At 46.2% G+C, this 18226-nt stretch overlaps 1 protein-coding gene and 1 pseudogene across 1 annotated transcript in view; both read left to right on the top strand.

The window, feature by feature from the left end:
* The first annotated feature begins 1399 nt into the window (after positions 1-1399).
* LOC129380371 (uncharacterized) lies at positions 1400-7256 on the top strand (annotated as a pseudogene).
* Positions 7257-7466: 210 nt separating this feature from the next.
* The window catches only part of LOC129380402 (synaptic vesicular amine transporter-like), a 1298997-nt gene continuing 1288237 nt past the window's right edge, over positions 7467-18226 (top strand). The window contains exon 1 of the mRNA XM_072286030.1: positions 7467-7530. Within this exon, the coding sequence (XP_072142131.1) occupies positions 7467-7530 (64 nt within the window). The remainder of the gene's footprint in view (positions 7531-18226) is intronic.

Raw genomic sequence — 18226 nt, 5'->3', positions numbered from 1 at the left:
AAAATAGAAATTCTAGAATTGGAGAAAAAACTAGCAGAAATTGGTGCGGGCTCTCGTGATGGCACGAGCACACCCGGATCGGCGTCATCCGACTCACCTTCGTTGCCCTAGGCGGCAAACGCTAAAGATTTAAACCTGTCGAAGGACGACACGATGACGTTCTCGGAAATGCAACCCGAACGAACGTGCGAAGAGCACGAAAGAGAAAAAAGAAATTGTAGAAGTGTAATAAAAACTAGCCGAAATGCGCGCGGGCTCTCGCGATGGCACCTGGACCGGTGTCATCCAACTCACCTTCTTTGCCCTGGGCGGCGATAGCTCGACTTAAACCTGTCGAAGGAGGAGACGATGGCGTTCTCCGAAAAGCAACATGAACGAACGTGCGAAGAGTACAAAAGAGAAAAAGAAATGGTAGAATTGAAGATAAAACAAGCAGAGATGGGTGCGGGCTCTCGTGATAGCACGACTGCACCCGGATTGGCGTCGTCCGAATCACCTTCTTTTCCCTAGGATGCGATGGCTAGACCTAAACCTGTCGAAGGACGATACGATGCCGTTGTGCGAAAAGCAACATATACGAACGTGCGAAGAGCAAAAAAGAGAAAAGGAAATTCTAGACATGAAGATAACACTAGCAGAGATGGGCGCGGGCTCTCGTGATGGCACGAGCACACCCCGATCGGCGTCATCCCACTCACCTTCTTTGCTCTAGGCGGCAATAAGTAAAGATTTGCGCCTGTCGAAGGACGAGACGATGGCTTTCTTCGAAAAGCAACACCACCGAACGTGCGAAGAGCAGAAACGAAAAACAGAAATTCTAGAATTGGAGGAAAAACTAGCAGAGATGGGTGCGGGCTTTCGTGATGGCACGAGAACACGTGGATCGTCGTCATCCGACTCACCTTCTTTGCCCCAGACGGCGATAGATAAAAATTGAAAACTGTCGAAGGACGAGACGAGTTCGCCTTCGAAAAGCAACACGAACGTACATGCGAAGAGTACAAAAGAGAAAAAGAAATTCTAGAATTGAAGATAAAACTAGCAGAGATGGCCGAGGGCTCTCGTGATGGCTGGAGTACACCCGGATTGGCGTCATCCGGCTCACCTTATTTACCCCTAGGCAGCGTTAGCTAACGATTAAAACACGTCGAAGGATGAGACGATGGCGTTCTTCGAAAATTAACAAGAAGGAACGTACGAAGAGCGTAAAAGACAAAAGAATTCTATAATTGAAGATTAAACTAGAAGCGATGCGCTAGCGCTCTCGTGATGGTACGAGTGCACCTGGATCGACGTCATCCAACTCACCTTTCTTGCCCTAGGTGGCGATAGCTAAAGATTTAAACCTGTCGAAAGACGATACGATGGCGTTCTTCGAAAAGCGACACAAAAGGTGGGCCCGGCTGCTGTGCTTCAACACAGCACGCTAATCCGCTGATGTTCTACATGCAGGTGTCACTTCCCACGATGATCTACGTTCTGTTCCCTGCCTTGGCTATGGCTTTTCTAGACGCACCCCAACCGCATCCTGCCTGGCATGTCGACTACGACGCAACTGCTTTCTACCACCCAATGAATGCCAGCATCACTTCCAGACCGTTGACACCGTCCGTGTGTCCGGCAGCGCCACTGTTCCCGGCAGCGTCACTCGACTTGCGGCCGGAATACCTATCGCCACCAACATCAATTCGCCCATCAGATATAAAAGAGCAGGCGCGCACGGAGGCGTTTTGTGGGCCCGGCTGCTGTGCTTCAACACAGCACGCTAATCCGCTGATGTTCTACATGCAGGTGTCACTTCCCACGATGATCTACGTTCTGTTCCCTGCCTTGGCTATGGCTTTTCTAGACGCACCCCAACCGCATCCTGCCTGGCATGTCGACTACGACGCAACTGCTTTCTACCACCCAATGAATGCCAGCATCACTTCCAGACCGTTGACACCGTCCGTGTGTCCGGCAGCGCCACTGTTCCCGGCAGCGTCACTCGACTTGCGGCCGGAATACCTATCGCCACCAACATCAATTCGCCCATCAGAGATAAAAGAGCAGGCGCGCACGGAGGCGTTTTGTGGGCCCGGCTGCTGTGCTTCAACACAGCACGCTAATCCGCTGATGTTCTACATGCAGGTTAGTAAATCATAGTCTTTTCACGAAGCGTTCAAGTAATTACTTTCTACTGCAGCTGCCGGGCCCACATTGCTGCCTTTCCATTGTTGTTCAGTGTTGTGATGTTATTCGCTCTTTATTGTTGCTGGCGGGTGACATCGACACTAACTCTGGACCTGATAGTCAAGCCGTACTAAAGGAACTTAAGAGCCTATCCGCAGGTCAATCGCAACTGATCACCGAGATTCAAGGCCTCAAGTCTCAGTTACTAACAACTGACAAAGCAATATCTGATCTGAGCGTGCGCATGACGAACCTGGAGACCCACTACCAAAACCTAATCCCCTTGCGTTCTGATATAGAAAGCGTGAAGAGTGATGCTGCCTGTGCAGCACACACAATTCAGAGGCTGGAAGCGCGTCTTGATGATGCCGAGAATCATTCTCGGCGCAACAATCTAATTTTTTATGGTATTGATGAATCTTCAGGGTCAGAGTCGTTCGCGCAATCGGAGCACATAATCATTGACCACTGTCGCAAACATATGAGCATCACTCTTGACCCAAAAGAAATCGAGCGCGCGCACCGCTTGGGCAATCGTGCAGCTAATCGTAACCGCCCCATAATAGTGAAGTTCACCTTTCATAAAACAAAAGATCTTGTTCTCTCTAACGGCCCTAAATTTAAAGGAACAAACTTCAGCGTTGGCGAGGATTTTACGCGTCCTGTTCAATTGGCCCGCAGACACCTTCTATCATTCGCAAAAAGCAAATCAGCACCTTACTCCCTGCGCTTTAAAACTCTGTTTATGGGTAATAAGCGCTATGTTTTCGATGAACGCACACAGAGTGTCAAAGAATTGCAATAGCAGCCAACTCGACGCGGGAAACGCCCTACGGTATCGACACGAGCTAACCTCTACCTTTCCGTAATCTTTGCCAACGCACGCAGCTTCCTTCCAAAACGCGATATTCTGTCTAACCCCGTGTTGTCGTCTAACAGCAATTTGCTGATAATAACTGAAACCTGGCTCACTGACGATTTTACCGATACTGAGGTTCTTGCTGACTTGCCGAATTTCTGCCTTTTCCGGAAAGACCGCGAAATCTCACGAGGTGGTGGTGTGCTAATCGCCGCGCATCACCATTTATCGTGCACGCTTGCAACCATTGAGACTGACTTGGAAATAATATGGCTAATCTGCCGCGCTTCACCACAGACTGTTCTCTTGGGCGTTTGTTACAGACCACCACATAACACTCCTGATTTTTCGCATAAACTTAATAACATCTTGAGCAAACTTAGGAAAAAACACCCTAACGCAGAAATCCTGCTTTTCGGTGACTTTAATTTTCCGCGAATCAACTGGACTAACAATAGTGCTTTAATCACAGGCAATGAAGCTGCTAAAGAATTTGTTAATGTGTGTCTTAATTTCAGTCTAACTCAACTTGTGCTAGAGCCTACGCGGGTTACAAAAGACACATCTAATGTACTCGACCTTATACTAAGCAGCCATCCTGACAGTCTATCATCCATAACTTACCTCCGTGAGGTAAGTGATCATAAAGTAATCCATGCCACCTTCAACTTTCAACCCATGCGACAACCAAAATCTAACAAAACTATATGCCTGTATGATAAAGGGAACTACGAAGCTATTAATTACGAGTTACGTGACTTCTTTTCTACTTTTGAGACATTATTCCATATGCGCTCGCCTCAAGAAAACTGGACACTATTTAAAAATAAAATTAATGAACTCGTAAACAAACATATACCAAGAATAACTATGCACACTAATCAAAATAAGCCATGGTTCACCAGAGATTTAAAGAAGCTTGAAAACCAAAAGAAACGTCGCTTCCGGCTAGCCACGCGTCTTGGAAGCACCGAGGCTTGGTCAAGATACTACACGGCAGAGAACGCCTACCTGAGTGCCCTTCGCACTGCTAAAAAATCTTTTTATAACGTCGACCTGCCCAAGCTACTTACTCAAAATCCTCGGCAGTTCTGGCGCATTTTAAATCCCAAAGAAGCTCGTACCATCAGCGTGACGAATGCAGCAGGCGACACCGCCACGGACGCCGAGTGCGCCGATATATTCAACACAGCATTTTTTTCCGTGTTTACAAAAGAAACTACCACTCCAGACTCTCCACTACCCACTAACATAACATCAGATATGCCACCCATTGTATTTTCGGTAGATGGTATACTATCAATCATAGAAAAAAAACAAATTATGTACTTCTTCTGGTGTAGACGAAATTAACTCAAAGATCCTAATGAATACTAAGCATATATCCGCGGCATGTTTCACTCTGTTGTTCACGCAATCATTGTCTACAGGTACTTTACCGGATGATTGGAAAGTGGGAAAGGTCGTTCCAGTATTCAAAGCAGGTAACACAGACTCCCCCTTAAACTACCGCCCCATTTCATTAACTAGTGTTCCTTGCAAAATCATGGAACATGTCATATACTCGCATATCATGAACTTTTTAGACTCGGAAAACTTCTTTCATCCTTCACAACATGGTTTTCGTAAAGGGCTTTCATGTGAAACACAACTAGCTATCTTCCTTAATGATCTCCACGTTAATCTTGATAACAACGTTCAAACCGATGCAATCTTTCTAGACTACTCTAAAGCTTTTGACACAGTGCCTCATAACCGCTTGCTAATAAAATTATCTAGATTGAACTTGGATCCTCTTGTAGTACAATGGATAAAAGAATTCCTTACTAATCGTTCCCAGTTCGTCTTTGTCAATAACGCCTCCTCCGAACCCCTCCCTGTCACTTCAGGTGTCCCTCAAGGCTCAGTCTTAGGACCGCTTCTTTTCCTAATATACATTAACGATCTTCCGCTGCATGTATCTTGTCCTATTCGTATGTTCGGTGACGACTGTGTGATTTATCGTACTGTGACTAACATCTCTGACCAAGCATCTCTCCATAATGACCTTAATAACGTGCAGGACTGGTGCAACCGTTGGCAAATGGCCTTGAACCCTAACAAGTGCAAATTTATTTCAATTTCCCGCCGTCGTAATCCTTATCTGTCTACTTACACAATTGCAAACGTCCCACTAGAATCAGTTCTAACCTATAAGTACTTAGGCGTAACCCTGTCCCACGACCTTTCCTGGAATGCGCATGCTACTAACGTAATCTCGTCAGCAAACAAGTCCCTTGGGTTCATGAGGCGTCATCTTCGTCATGCTCCACAGCACGTCAAACTACTCGCATACAAATCATTCGTCAGGCCACAACTGGAATATGCCGCCGCCATCTGGAACCCTCATCAAACATATATCATCAATGCACTCGAGTCGGTTCAGAATCGTGCGACTAGATTCATCCATTCTTCATATTCATATAACATCAGCGTTTCACACTTAAAGGCACAATCTAGCTTGGCATCTCTTGCTTTTCGTCGTCGCATCGCCACGCTCTCTCTTTATCACAAATTTTTTTACAGCTCACTAAGCCGCCCGCCTTACGTCACGCCATCATCTTCACGCATGTCACAGCGCACCAGCCATCAACTCCAAGTTTCTCGTCCTCGAACACGAACTGTCACTTTTCAATCATCATTTTTTCCTCGAGCTGCCAAGGACTGGAACGACCTACCCATTAATGTCGCTGCCATCACATGTCATTCACAATTTCTAGAAACTGTTGAAACTTGTATTTCAATGTAACACCTGCCTTTTCCTATGTTCACATGTTAACCACCCCTTATGTAATACCCCGAATGGGGTCTTTAAGGTAATAAAATGAAATGAAATGAAACGAACGTGCGAAGGGCACAAATGAGAAAGAGAAATTCTAGAATTGGAGGAAAAACTAGCAGAAATGGGCGCGGGCTCTCGTGATGGCACGAGCACACCCTGATTGGGGTCATCCGACTCACCTTCTTTGCCCTAGGCGGCGATAGCTAAACACTGAAACCTGTCGAAGGACGAGACGATGGCGTTCTTGGAAAATTAACAATATCAACACGTATGAGCGCGCGAAGAGCAAAAAAGTGAAAAAGAAATTCTAGAATTGAAGATAAAATTTGAAGCGATGGGCTCTCGTGATGGCACGAGTGCACCTGGATCGCCGTCATGCGACTCGCCTCCTTTGCCCTCGACGGCGATAGCTGAAGATTGAAGCCTGTCCAAGGAGGACACAATGGCCTTTTCCTTCTTTAGCATCTCCGAAGCAACTCGACAGAAATATTCTATAGAAATTTGTCTCTAGCATCTGTAGAACAACTCCATAGAAATATTCCATAGAAATTGGTCTTTAGCGTCTATAAAGCAATTCGATACAAATATGCTATAGAAACTTGTCTTTAGCATCTCTAAACACCTCGATAGAAATGTTCTATGGAAATGTGTCTTCAGAGTTCCTATAAGAATACGGTGGCCAAATACCTTTTGGAACTCGATAGGAATATTCTATAGGCAATGAAAATAAACACAGTAGAGTTGTATATAAAAAATTCAAAAGGCTTTCTAAAAAAACACAAAATATTTTTGTAAGGGCGGTGTCTACACTGCGTTGAAGTCTGGATAGGCACTGATAAATTTGTGGTGGTTTGACTTGTGACAAGCGTCTAATTAACGCCTTCGTGGTGTTGAGACGTCACACCCTGCAATGAACAAAGGAAAAGAAAACCCGGTCGTCAAAAAAAAAAAAAAGGTAGAACATATGCGGTGCTTTTTCGTAGAGCACTCTGTCGGTGTCACTTATGAGATTACGTTCAGCTGCCCGAAGGCGTACATCGAAAATACCGGCCAATGCATAAGAAAGCTGATACGAGAACACGCACTGTCAACAAAAATGACACAAGCTCATTCATCATTATAAGTGGCGCCCGTAAAACCCTGTGCTATCGGATAGTCGAATTATACAAACAAGTTCTGACACACTTGCCCGTGAGCTGGCCGAGTCCTATTTTGCCAAGAATGAAGGTAATGCATGCGTAAAGGAATTTGTGTATTGTGTCCATGGCAATTAATTTATCGTCCTGCGTAGGTGGATGTTTTTCATTAAGTACTTTGGTGGATGTTCTTCTTCCGTGTTTTTTTTTTGTGCACGTGTTGAATGCTTTTTTCTGCAAATAAATCAGCTGGAAGTGTGTCTGTCAATTTATAGTCGTCAATGCCACTCAACATCTGTGTTTTTGAAGTAACGTATTTCCTAACTGGGCGCTAGTCAAGCTCATCAGCGTAGCCTGTGCAAAAATCAGTTTCAAACCGGCACTGACTGCGAGAAGCGCCTGTCATCGATCTGCTGCAACACAATGGGCGGGGACCGGCGAAGCATGGAGCCAATAAAGGGGGAGCGGGCGTTGCCCTATGCGCACACTCAGGAGCCGACCGCTCATGGGTGAGTGGGCAGTCGGGATCAGACCTCCGATGGGTAAGTGTGCGTGAGCATGCGTTGCTTATTTTCTGCTCCGTCGGCATATCACAGTTCCGTGAAGTTTTCTGTCACTTTTTTTTCCGATTTGTTTACGATGACAGCTAGATAAATGACACTTTGTGATGTTCACTAAGATTTCTTGTGGTACAGTCGCAATGAAGATCGCTGGGCGCTATCCAAAGGACATATTAGCAGCCCACGTCAGACGTCAAAAAATTGGGGCCATGGTATTGTAATGGTTCTATTCCATATGTTATTTCTGTTCGCGCATATGCTATTTCTTTTCACTGGTTCTCGAGACACTCCGCCTACGTTCGACAGGCCGTGAACGGGAGTTGATAAGAACGGAATAGAAAGATTAACTTCTAGGGCTTTACGTGCTAAAGTCATGATCTGATTACCAGGTGCGAGCATAGTGCCTGATACTTACACCGGAATTATTTTCACCACGTGAAATTCTTTAACATGTACATAAATCTAGGCATACGTGTGTGTTTGCACTTCTCCCCAGTCTCCGCGACTTACTCATGACCTCGAAATAGAAAATATAACTGACTTATAGGAACACTTGCATTATAGCGGTCCAGTTGTGTTGAAAACTTTATCCCGAGGCACAGGGCAAAAGCTTAAATCATAATACAGCAAATATATTTTGAACAAGAAATTCCTTTTCAATCAGTCAGAGCCTCTTGAATAGTTTAATTCGGCACGGTGTTCAAGGCTACGCTAAGCGCTGCAGCGCCGCAATATATTGTTATACATATTAGTACTTGTGCCGCAAAGCCGAACAAGAACTGGCACCTATTCTTTAATGTTTCTCCTCTCCCATTCCTTCACTGCAATAAACCCATCTCATGTGCGACAACATTCACCGAGGTGTGGCGCGGTGCCTATGAAGAAACTTACACGTTATCCAACGAAGCCGATGCTTGGTAAGACTCCTACCGGAAGGTATGAACATGAACGATTCGCCAGCAGATAGTGGCAGCCGTGGCGCAGCATACGAAATGGCAGCGAGGAACTATCTGCTGAGCCTACCAACAAACAAACAACAATTAACGTGTACATTTTGCGGCAAATCTTAAGAGGAGTGGACGAAAGGGTGACATAATATCTCAATAAGTCGTTACTGTGGGTCAAGTGCAACGGCGCAGCTTGCTAAGATGGCCTTCTATTTTTACCGGTACTTTGGTGTGAAAATAACGACAACCCATAGACATGTGCAAGGCTCATTGACAACATGACTTGCCTCGCGGATTCACTTGAAGAAAAATAAACGAAAGGTGGGCATACACTGTACTGAAGACTAGGCTTGTTCGGGGGTGCCTGCCTAACCTACATATAAACTTTTAATGTTGTACACAAGTGTGCATATGGGTGTTGTCTGACGAAGACAGCGATGGATATCTGGAGGGAGTCGCTGATAATAACCACCATTTTACTATATTTTCATATCAATTGTATCACAGTCTCGAACCACTGATGTTTCTATGGGCGTAAATAATATTGTCATGTAGTAGTGATTTGAATAATACAGCGGAAAACCGTTGAATGACGCAACAAACATTTATTGGGTAAACTTACAGCAATAACGACGAACACGGTCCGGAACCTGCTCTATCGGTTAAGCGCGCTGGCTTTTATACATGAGCCATCGAAGGTTCCAAGTAATCGCTGGTGCCCGCGTCTCTCCCGGAAAGTCCTACACAATTCGCGTCGCACATCCAATCAGATTACAGAAGTTTCGGGGACAACAGACAGCAGAAAGCACCACCAATACCATTCGAGGAACTTGCGATACATGTGAGCGCGTCCCACGCTGAGCGATCACATTTGTTATACTGTGAAAAGTGGTCACCCGAAAAAGATAAACAAGTACACGTGTCAATGCCCCCTGTCAAAATGCATCGTCCCGACGCTACAAACATAACAAGAGAGCTAAAAAAAACCAGAGGGCACTTATTAAAGAGTAACAAAATAACAAAGAAACAAAGCCCAAAGTATCATCATCTTCATCATCATCAGCCTAGTTACCTCTCCCATACTTCTCCAACTACCCCCAGGTCATGTACTAATTGTGGCCATGTTGTCCCTGCAAACGTCTTAATGTCATCCGCCCACCTAACTTTCGGCCGCCCCCTACTAGGCTTTCCTTCCCTTGGAATCCAGTCCGTAACGCTTAATGACCATCGGTTATCTTCCCTCCTCATTACATGTCCGGCCCATGCCCATTTCTTTTTCTTGATTTCAACTAAGATGTCATTTACCCGCGTTTGTTCCCTCACCCAATCTGCTCTTTTCTTATCCCTTAACGTTACTCCTATCATTCTTCTTTCCATGGCTCGTTGCGTCGTCCTCAATTTCAGCAGAACCCTTTTCATAAGCCTCCAGGTTTCTGCCCCGTAGGTGAGTAATGGTAAGACACAGCTGTTATACACTTTCCTCTTGAGGGATAGTGGCAACCTGCTGTTCATGATTTCAGAATGCCTGCCAAACGCACCCCAGCCCATTCTTATTCTTCTGGTTATTTCAGTCTCATGATCCGGATCCGTGGTCACTACCTGCCCTAAGTAGATGTATTCCCTTACCACTTCCAGTGCCTCGCTGCCTATCGTAAACTGCTGTTCTCTTCCGAGACTGTTAAACATTACTTTAGTTTTCTGTAGATTAATTTTCAGACCCACCCTTCTGTTTTGCCTCTCCAGGTCAGTGAGCATGCATTGCAATTGGTCTCCTGAGTTACTAAGCAAGGCAATATCATCAGCGAATCGCAGGTTGCTAAGGTATTCTCCATCAACTTTTATCCCCAATTCTTCCCACTCCAGGTATCTGAATACCTCCTGTAAACACGCTGTGAATAGCATTGGAGATATCGTATCTCCCTGTCTGACGCCTTTCTTTATTGGGATTTTGTTGCTTTCTTTGTGGAGGATTACGGTGGCTGTGGAACCGCTATAGATAGCTTCCAGTATCTTTACATATGGCTCATCTACACCCTGATTCCGTAGTGCCTCCATGACTGCTGAGGTTTCGACTGAATCAAATGCTTTTTCGTAATCAATGAAGGATATATATAAGGGTTGGTTATATTCCGCACATTTCTCTATCACCTGATTGATAGTGTGAATATGGTCTATTGTTGAGTAGCCTTTACGGAATCCTGCCTGGTCCTTTGGTTGACAGAAGTCTCAGGTATTCCTGATTCTATTTGCGATTACCTTAGTAAATACTTTGTAGGCAACGGACAGTAAGCTGATCGGTCTATAATTCTTCAAGTCTTTGGCGTCCCCTTTCTTATGGATTAGGATTATGTTAGCGTTCTTCCAAGATTCCGGCACGTTCGAGGTCATGAGGCATTGTGTATATAGGGCGGCCAACCTTTCTAGGACAGTGTTCCCACCATCCTTCAACAAATCTGCTGTTACCTTATCCTCCCCAGCTGCCTTCCCCCTTTGCATAGCTCCCAAGGCGTTCTTTACCTCTTCCGGTGTTATTTGTGGGATTTCAAGTTCCTCTAGACTATTCTCTCTCACCTTATCGTCGTGGGTGTTACTGGTACTGTATAAATCTCCATAAAACTCTTCAGCCACTTGAACTATCTCATCCATATTAGTAACGATATTGCCGGCTTTGTCTCTTAACGCACACATCTGATTCTTGCCTATTCCTAGTTTCTTCTTTACTGCTTTTAGGCTTCCTCCGTTCCTGAGAGCCTGTTCAATTCTATCCATATTATAGTTCCTTATGTCCGCTGTCTTACGCTTGTTGATTAACTTAGAAAGTTCTGCCAGTTCTATTCTAGCTGTAGGGTTAGAGGCTTTCATACATTGGCGTTTCTTGATCAGATCTTTCGTCTCCTGCGATAGCTTACTGGTTTCCTGTTTAACGGCGTTACCACCGACTTCTATTGCGCACTCCTTAATGATGCCCATAAGATTGTCGTTCATTGCTTCAACACTATGGTCCTCTTCCTGGGTTAAAGCCGAATACCTGTTCTGTAGCTTGATCCGGAATTCCTCTAGTTTCCCTCTTACCGCTAACTCATTGATTGGTTTCTTATGTACCAGTTTCTTCCGTTCCCTCCTCAAGTCAAGGTTAATTCGAGTTCTTACCATCCTATGGTCACTGCAGCGCACCTTGCCGAGCACGTCTACATCTTGTATGATGCCAGGGTTCGCGCAGAGTATAAAGTCGATTTCATTTCTAGTCTCACCATTCGGGCTCCTCCACGTCCACTTTCGGCTAACCCGCTTGCGGAAAAAGGTATTCATTATCCGCATATTATTCTGTTCTGCAAACTCTACTAATAACTCTCCTCTGCTATTCCAAGAGCCTATGCCATATTCCCCCACTGACTTGTCTCCGGCCTGCTTCTTGCCTACCCTGGCATTGAAATCGCCCATCAGTATACTGTATTTTGTTTTGACTTTACCCATCGCCGATTCCACGTCTTCATAGAAGCTTTCGACTTCCTGGTCATCATGACTAGATGTAGGGGCGTAGACCTGTACAACCTTCATTTTGTACCTCTTATTAAGTTTCATAACAAGACATGCCACCCTCTCGTTAATGCTATAGAATTCCTGTATGTTACCAGCTATGTTATTATTAATCAGGAATCCGACTCCTAGTTCTCGTCTCTCTGCTAAGCCCCGGTAGCACAAGACGTGCCCGCTTTTTAGCACTGTATATGCTTCTTTTGGCCTCCCAACTTCACTGAGCCCTATTATATCCCATTTACTGCCCTCTAATTCCTCCAATAGCACTGCTAGACTCGCCTCACTAGATAACGTTCTAGCGTTAAACGTTGCCAGGTTCATATTCCAATGGTGGCCTGTCCGGAGCCAGGCATTCTTAGCACCCTCTGCAGCGTCGCAGGTCTGACCGCCGCCGTGGTCAGTTGCTTCGCAGCTGCTGGGGACTGAGGGCCGGGGTTTGATTGTTGTGTTCATATAGGAGGTTGTGGCCAAGTACTGCACCAGGGTGGCCAATCCTGCTCTGGTGAGAGAGTGCGTTACCGTTTCTGGTCACCGGGATCAGGCCGCACTCCAGGCCTGTTCGTGCAATTTTCTCAACACACGGTTGTTTTTTTTTTCTGGTATTTTCCGGTGGAGAATTGTGCGGCCCGGGATTTGAATCACGGTCCTCTTGCACGGGAGGCGGATACTGTACCGTCCCCGCAGGAGTTAAATTTAAAAATAAATTGTGGGATTTTACGTAACAAAACCACTTTCTGATTATGAGGCACGCCGTAGTGGAGGACTCCGGAAATTTCGACCACCTGGGGTTCTTTAACGTGCACCTAAATCTAAGTACACGGGTGTTTTCGCATTTCGCCCCCATCGAAATGCGGCCGCCGTGGCCGGGATCCGATCCCGCGACCTCGTGCTCAGCAGTCTAACACCATAGCCACTGAGTAACCACGGCGGGTCCCGCAGGAGTTGTACGCCTCATTTAATATACAGTGGTGCCCTATTTGATCAGTCAAGGTGGACCAATCTGAGCTCGGTTATACCGCACGGATGGCACTCGGCTAGAGAACCTGGTATTTTTGACCTGCACATGTGAGGCCATACATATTTGAAGATATATATCTTTCTTTTTTTTTATTTTAGGAGGGTTCCCGTACAGTGATAAAATAAAGGAAAAGACATTAAAAGAAAGAAAAAAAAGAAAAAGGGGCGAAAAAAAAAGGAACATAACAGGTGATTTGAACTCGTGACCCTTCGATGTTGCCCGGAAAGATAGCTCAGTCGGTTAGTTCGTCAGGGCCCAGGCTACTTTCAAGCGCCACAGCTCCTGCTCCGAGCCTCACACTCCCAAGCCCAAAGTAATACAGTCCAAAAAAGAAAGCCGGAAGTTCAGCTATGCTCGAACGGCTGCAGTCACACAACGTGGAATATTCAGGTCGTGAGCAGCGCTGCTGTGATAGCGAAATGCCGTCTGGCACGACCTCATAGTCGAGTGCGCCAATGCTTCGAATGATCTTGTAGGGTCCGAAATAGCGGCGTAAAAGCTTCTCGCTAAGTCCTCGTCGGCATATTGTGGTCCAAACGCAAACACGGTCGCCGGGCTGGTACTCGACGCAACGTCGTCGAAGGTTGTAGTGTCGGCTGTCGGTCCTCTGCTGCTTCTTGATCCGCAGGCGGGCGAGCTGTAGCACTTTTTCGGCGAGCTGGAGGTAGGAGGCGGCGACAAGATTAACTTCGTCAGTGACTTGCGGCAGCATTGCGTCGAGACTCGTCGTCGGAATCGTGCTGTAAACCAGCTTGAGCGGCATGATTTGTGTTGTTTCTTGCACCGCCGTGTTATAAGCGAAGGTTAGGAACGGCAGGACGGCATCCCAGGTCTTGCGTTCGACGTCGACGTACACTACCAGCATGTCGGCAAGGGTCTTATTTAGGCGCTCCGTAAGACCATTCGTCTGTTGGTGCTAGACAGTTGTCCTCCTGTGGCTTGTCTGGCGGTATTGCAGGATGGCTTGTGTGTCGTCAGCTGTAAAGGCCGTTCCTCTGTCGTTGATGAGGAGTTCTTAGTCACCATCTCGCAACACGATGTTTTCAACGAAGAATTTCGTCACTTCGGCTGCGCTACCTTTCGGCAGAGCTTTCGTTTCAGCAAAGAGGGTGAGGTTGTCTGCCGCCACGACGATCCACTTATTTCGCATGTTGACGTCGGCAAGGGTCCCAGCAGATCCATCCCGATCTGCTGAAATGGTCGGCAAGGAGGCTCGATCGGCTGTAGTAATCCCGCTTGCCATGTAGGTGGTCTCTTGCGCCGCCGGCAGTCTCGGCATGCCTTGGCGTAACGGTCTACGTCGGCAGTCAGGCGCGGCCAGAAATACCTTTTCTGTATCTTCAATAGCATCCAGGAGAATCCGATGTACCCAGCTGTCGGATCGTCATGTAGGGCGTCCATTCCTTCTGGACGCAGTGCTGAGGGAACGAGGAAGTAGCAGGTGCTAGTACTCCTTTACGAGCAGTTTGCTTTGAAGCAAAAACGAAGACAATCCGCACTTAAATGCCCTAGGGACAACGCCGGTGTTCCGTTACAAATACTTGACGAGGCCTTTTAGCTCCATGTCTGCTTGCTGCTGTACAGCGAAGTCTTCCGCGCTTATTATTCCAAGGAAGCCTTCGTCATCCTCGTCGTCTTTCCGCGACATCGCAGTGTTTTCGTCCGGGCTTGTAGATTACAGTGATGTCATATTCTTGCAGTCTGAGGCTCCACCATGCCAGGCATCCTGAAGGGTCCTTTAAATTCGCTTGCCAACACAACGCGTGATGGTCGCTGACGACTTTGAATGGTCTGCCATATAGGTAAGGGCGCAATTTTGCTGTGGCCCAAATGATGGCGAGGCATTCCTTTTCGGTCGTAGAATAATTGTCTTCCGCGTTTGACAGCGACCGGCTAGAATCAGCTATCACCCACTCAAGTCCGCCTTTCCGCTGGACTAGGACGGCACCGAGGCCTAGGCTACTGTCGTCACCGTGGATTACGGTATTGACGTCCTCGTCGAAGTGCGCAAGTATCGGTGGCGACTGCATGCGCCGTTTGAGTTCTTGAACCAGCAGAAGCTTGATGTGGGCGAGTTGGTTTTGCAGACTTGATGAAAAGAGCGCTATGAAGACGCGGACTCCTTGTCCGTCGTACATGTTGTTCTTTTAGTCCGCGTCTTCGTAGCGCTCTTTTCGTCAAGTATGCAAAACCAACTCGCCCACATCAAACTTCTGCTGCTTCAGATTTCTTCTACATTGGGCTCTTTCCTGTCTTCACAAGCGCCTTGTCCATCGTACATGTAGTTCTTGAAATGCGTTGGCCTGCGGCGTTTCCCACTTGAACTCGACATCACATTTAGTTATATGTCCACAGCGCCTCAGCGATGTGCAATAGTTCCTTGACAAAGCGCCTGTAGTAGGCACACATGCCAAGGAATTTACGCACTACCTTCTTGTCGATAGGCTGCTGGAAATTTGCGATGGCAGCTGTCTTCTGCGGGTCGGGGCGGACTCCAGATTTCCAGATTTGCTTTAGTTGTCATGACATAGCCATGACAACTAAAGCAAGGGAAAATTCACTCGTAATGGCAAAAACAATAACACGCAAAATACATAAAAATGGAACAAAATGCTAAATTTGTTTGATCGACAGCCATACAAAAAACAAGAGCTTACTTTTAAACCTGCACAAATGTATATGAAAGGCGTGACATGTTCAGTACTACTGAACAAAATGAAAAAGACATGGCTGAAAAAATAACATTATACTAAAAACGGAAATACACAATATCCTAATATTTTGCACTTCGCCGCAACTTGAGTACCGGTGCCTAGGGGGAACAGAAGGTAGTCAGCTTTTGCAGCAGAACATAGAAAAGATTCGCAGAAAGGCCTATTCCACAATTAAAGACCAGGTAAAATAAGCCAACAACACGACTTTTCTTTCACCACGAACGCATTGCTAAGCAATAAAATTACGTCACATAGGCACTAAGTCATACCTACTGGGCACTCCTTTGTGTAATAAAGACGAACCCAAAAATCTCCATACAGAACATTTGCAAATGCTCATGCTTTACAGAAAAAAAGCGCATCAAGCCTACATATGAAGGTTGTTCGCGTGGTTTTCCCATCGGCAATTACTGAGATAATACATAAACACGTACGAGCGGTAATTTTTCAGCTGTTAGTACGTTTGTAGAACGGTGACACACAGAAAAAGCATGGAGGGCGGAATGGAAAGCTGGGCGAGTTAGTGTAGTTGCAGAATGAGACTCGGCACAGGAAAACAAGTCATATACCAGGTGTCAATGAGGAGGAACATGTTTTTGTCAGCTTCCTCTACCTGCAAGAGGGACGGATACTCCTGCAGCACACACATGCAGAGCGCCGTGTTCGTGTACATGCGTCTTCTCATGCCCTTGGGTCTGCGCGCTCACCTGTTGTCTTTAGGCACCCGGAACAACCTTGCAGAGCTTGCTTTCGAGGTATTCGTGCACCCTACACGATGCACGAGCGGTGCGAGTCGTGAAACGGGTGAAACATCGCGGAGTCGTCATCATCATCATCATCAGCCTGGTTATGCCCACTGCAGGGCAAAGGCCTCTCCCATACTTCTCTAACTACCCCGGTCATGTACTAATTGTGGCCATATTGTCCCTGCAAACTTCTTAATCTCATGCGCCCACCTAACTTTCTGCCGCCCCCTGCTACGCTTTCCTTCCCTTGGAATCCATTCCGTAACTCTTAATGACCATTTGTTATCTTCCCTCCTTATTACGTGTCCTGTGTCTTGCCCATGCCCATATCTTTTTCTTGATTTCAACTAAGCTATCATTAACTCGCGTTTGTTCCCTCACCCAATCTGCTCTTTTCTTATCCCTTAACGTTACACCTATCATTCTTCTTTCCATAGCTCGTTGCGTCGTCCTCAATTTAAGTACAACCCTTTTTGCAAGCCTCCAGGTTTCTGCCCCGTACGTGAGTACTGGTAAGACACAGCTCTTATAAACTTTTCTCTTGAGGGATAATGGCAACCTGCTGTTCATGATCTGAGAATGCCTGCCAAACGCACCCCAGCCCATTCTTATTCTTCTGATTATTTCAGTCTCATGACCCGGATCCGCAGTCACTACCGGTCCTAAGTAGATGTATTCCCTTGCCACTTCCTGTGCCTCGCTACCTATCGTAAACTGCTGTTCCCTTCCGAGACTGTTAAACATTACTTTAGTTTTCTGCAGATTAATTTTTAGACCCACCCTTCTGTTTTGCCTCTCCAGGTCAGTGAGCATGCATTGCAATTGGTCTCCTGAGTTACTAAGCAAGGCAATATCATCAGCGAATCGCAGGTTGCTAAGGTATTCTCCATCAACTTTTATCCCCAATTCTTCCCACTCCAGGTATCTGAATACCTCCTGTAAACACGCTGTGAATAGCATTGGAGATATCGTATCTCCCTGTCTGACGCCTTTCTTTATTGGGATTTTGTTGCTTTCTTTGTGGAGGATTACGGTGGCTGTGGAACCGCTATAGATAGCTTCCAGTATCTTTACATATGGCTCATCTACACCCTGATTCCGTAGTGCCTCCATGACTGCTGAGGTTTCGACTGAATCAAACGCTTTCTCGTAATCAACGAAAGCTATATATAAAGGTTGCTTATATTCCGCACATTTTTCTATCACCTGATTGATAGTGTGAATACGGTCTATTGTTGAGTAGCCTTTACGGAATCCTGCCTGGTCCTTTGGCTGACGGAAGTCTAAGGTGTTCCCGATTCTATTTGCAATTACCTTAGTAAACACTTTGTAGGCAACGGACAGTAAACTGATCGGTCTATAATTTTTCAACTCTTTCTCGTCCCCTTTCTTATGGATTAGGATTGCGTTAGCGTTTTTCCAAGATTCCGGTACGCTCGAAGTCATGAGGCATTGCGTATACAGGGTGGCCAGTTTCTCTAGAACAATCTGCCCACCATCCTTCAACAAATCTGCTGTTACCTGATTCCCCCAGCTGCCTTCCCCCTTTGCACAGATCCCAGGGCTTTCTTTACTTCTTCCGGTGTTACCTGTGGGATTTCGAATTCCTCTAGACTATTCTCTCTTCCATTATCGTCGTGGGTGCCACTGGTACTGTATAAATCTCTATGGAACTCCTCAGCCACTTGAACTATCTCATCCATATTAGTAATGATA

This window comes from Dermacentor andersoni, chromosome 1 (genome assembly GCF_023375885.2).
Source record: "Dermacentor andersoni chromosome 1, qqDerAnde1_hic_scaffold, whole genome shotgun sequence".
In the NCBI taxonomy this organism is placed as follows: Eukaryota; Metazoa; Arthropoda; class Arachnida; order Ixodida; family Ixodidae; genus Dermacentor; species Dermacentor andersoni.
The sequence above is the reverse complement of the archived record's forward strand: the minus strand, read 5'-3'. Positions and strand labels throughout refer to the sequence as shown.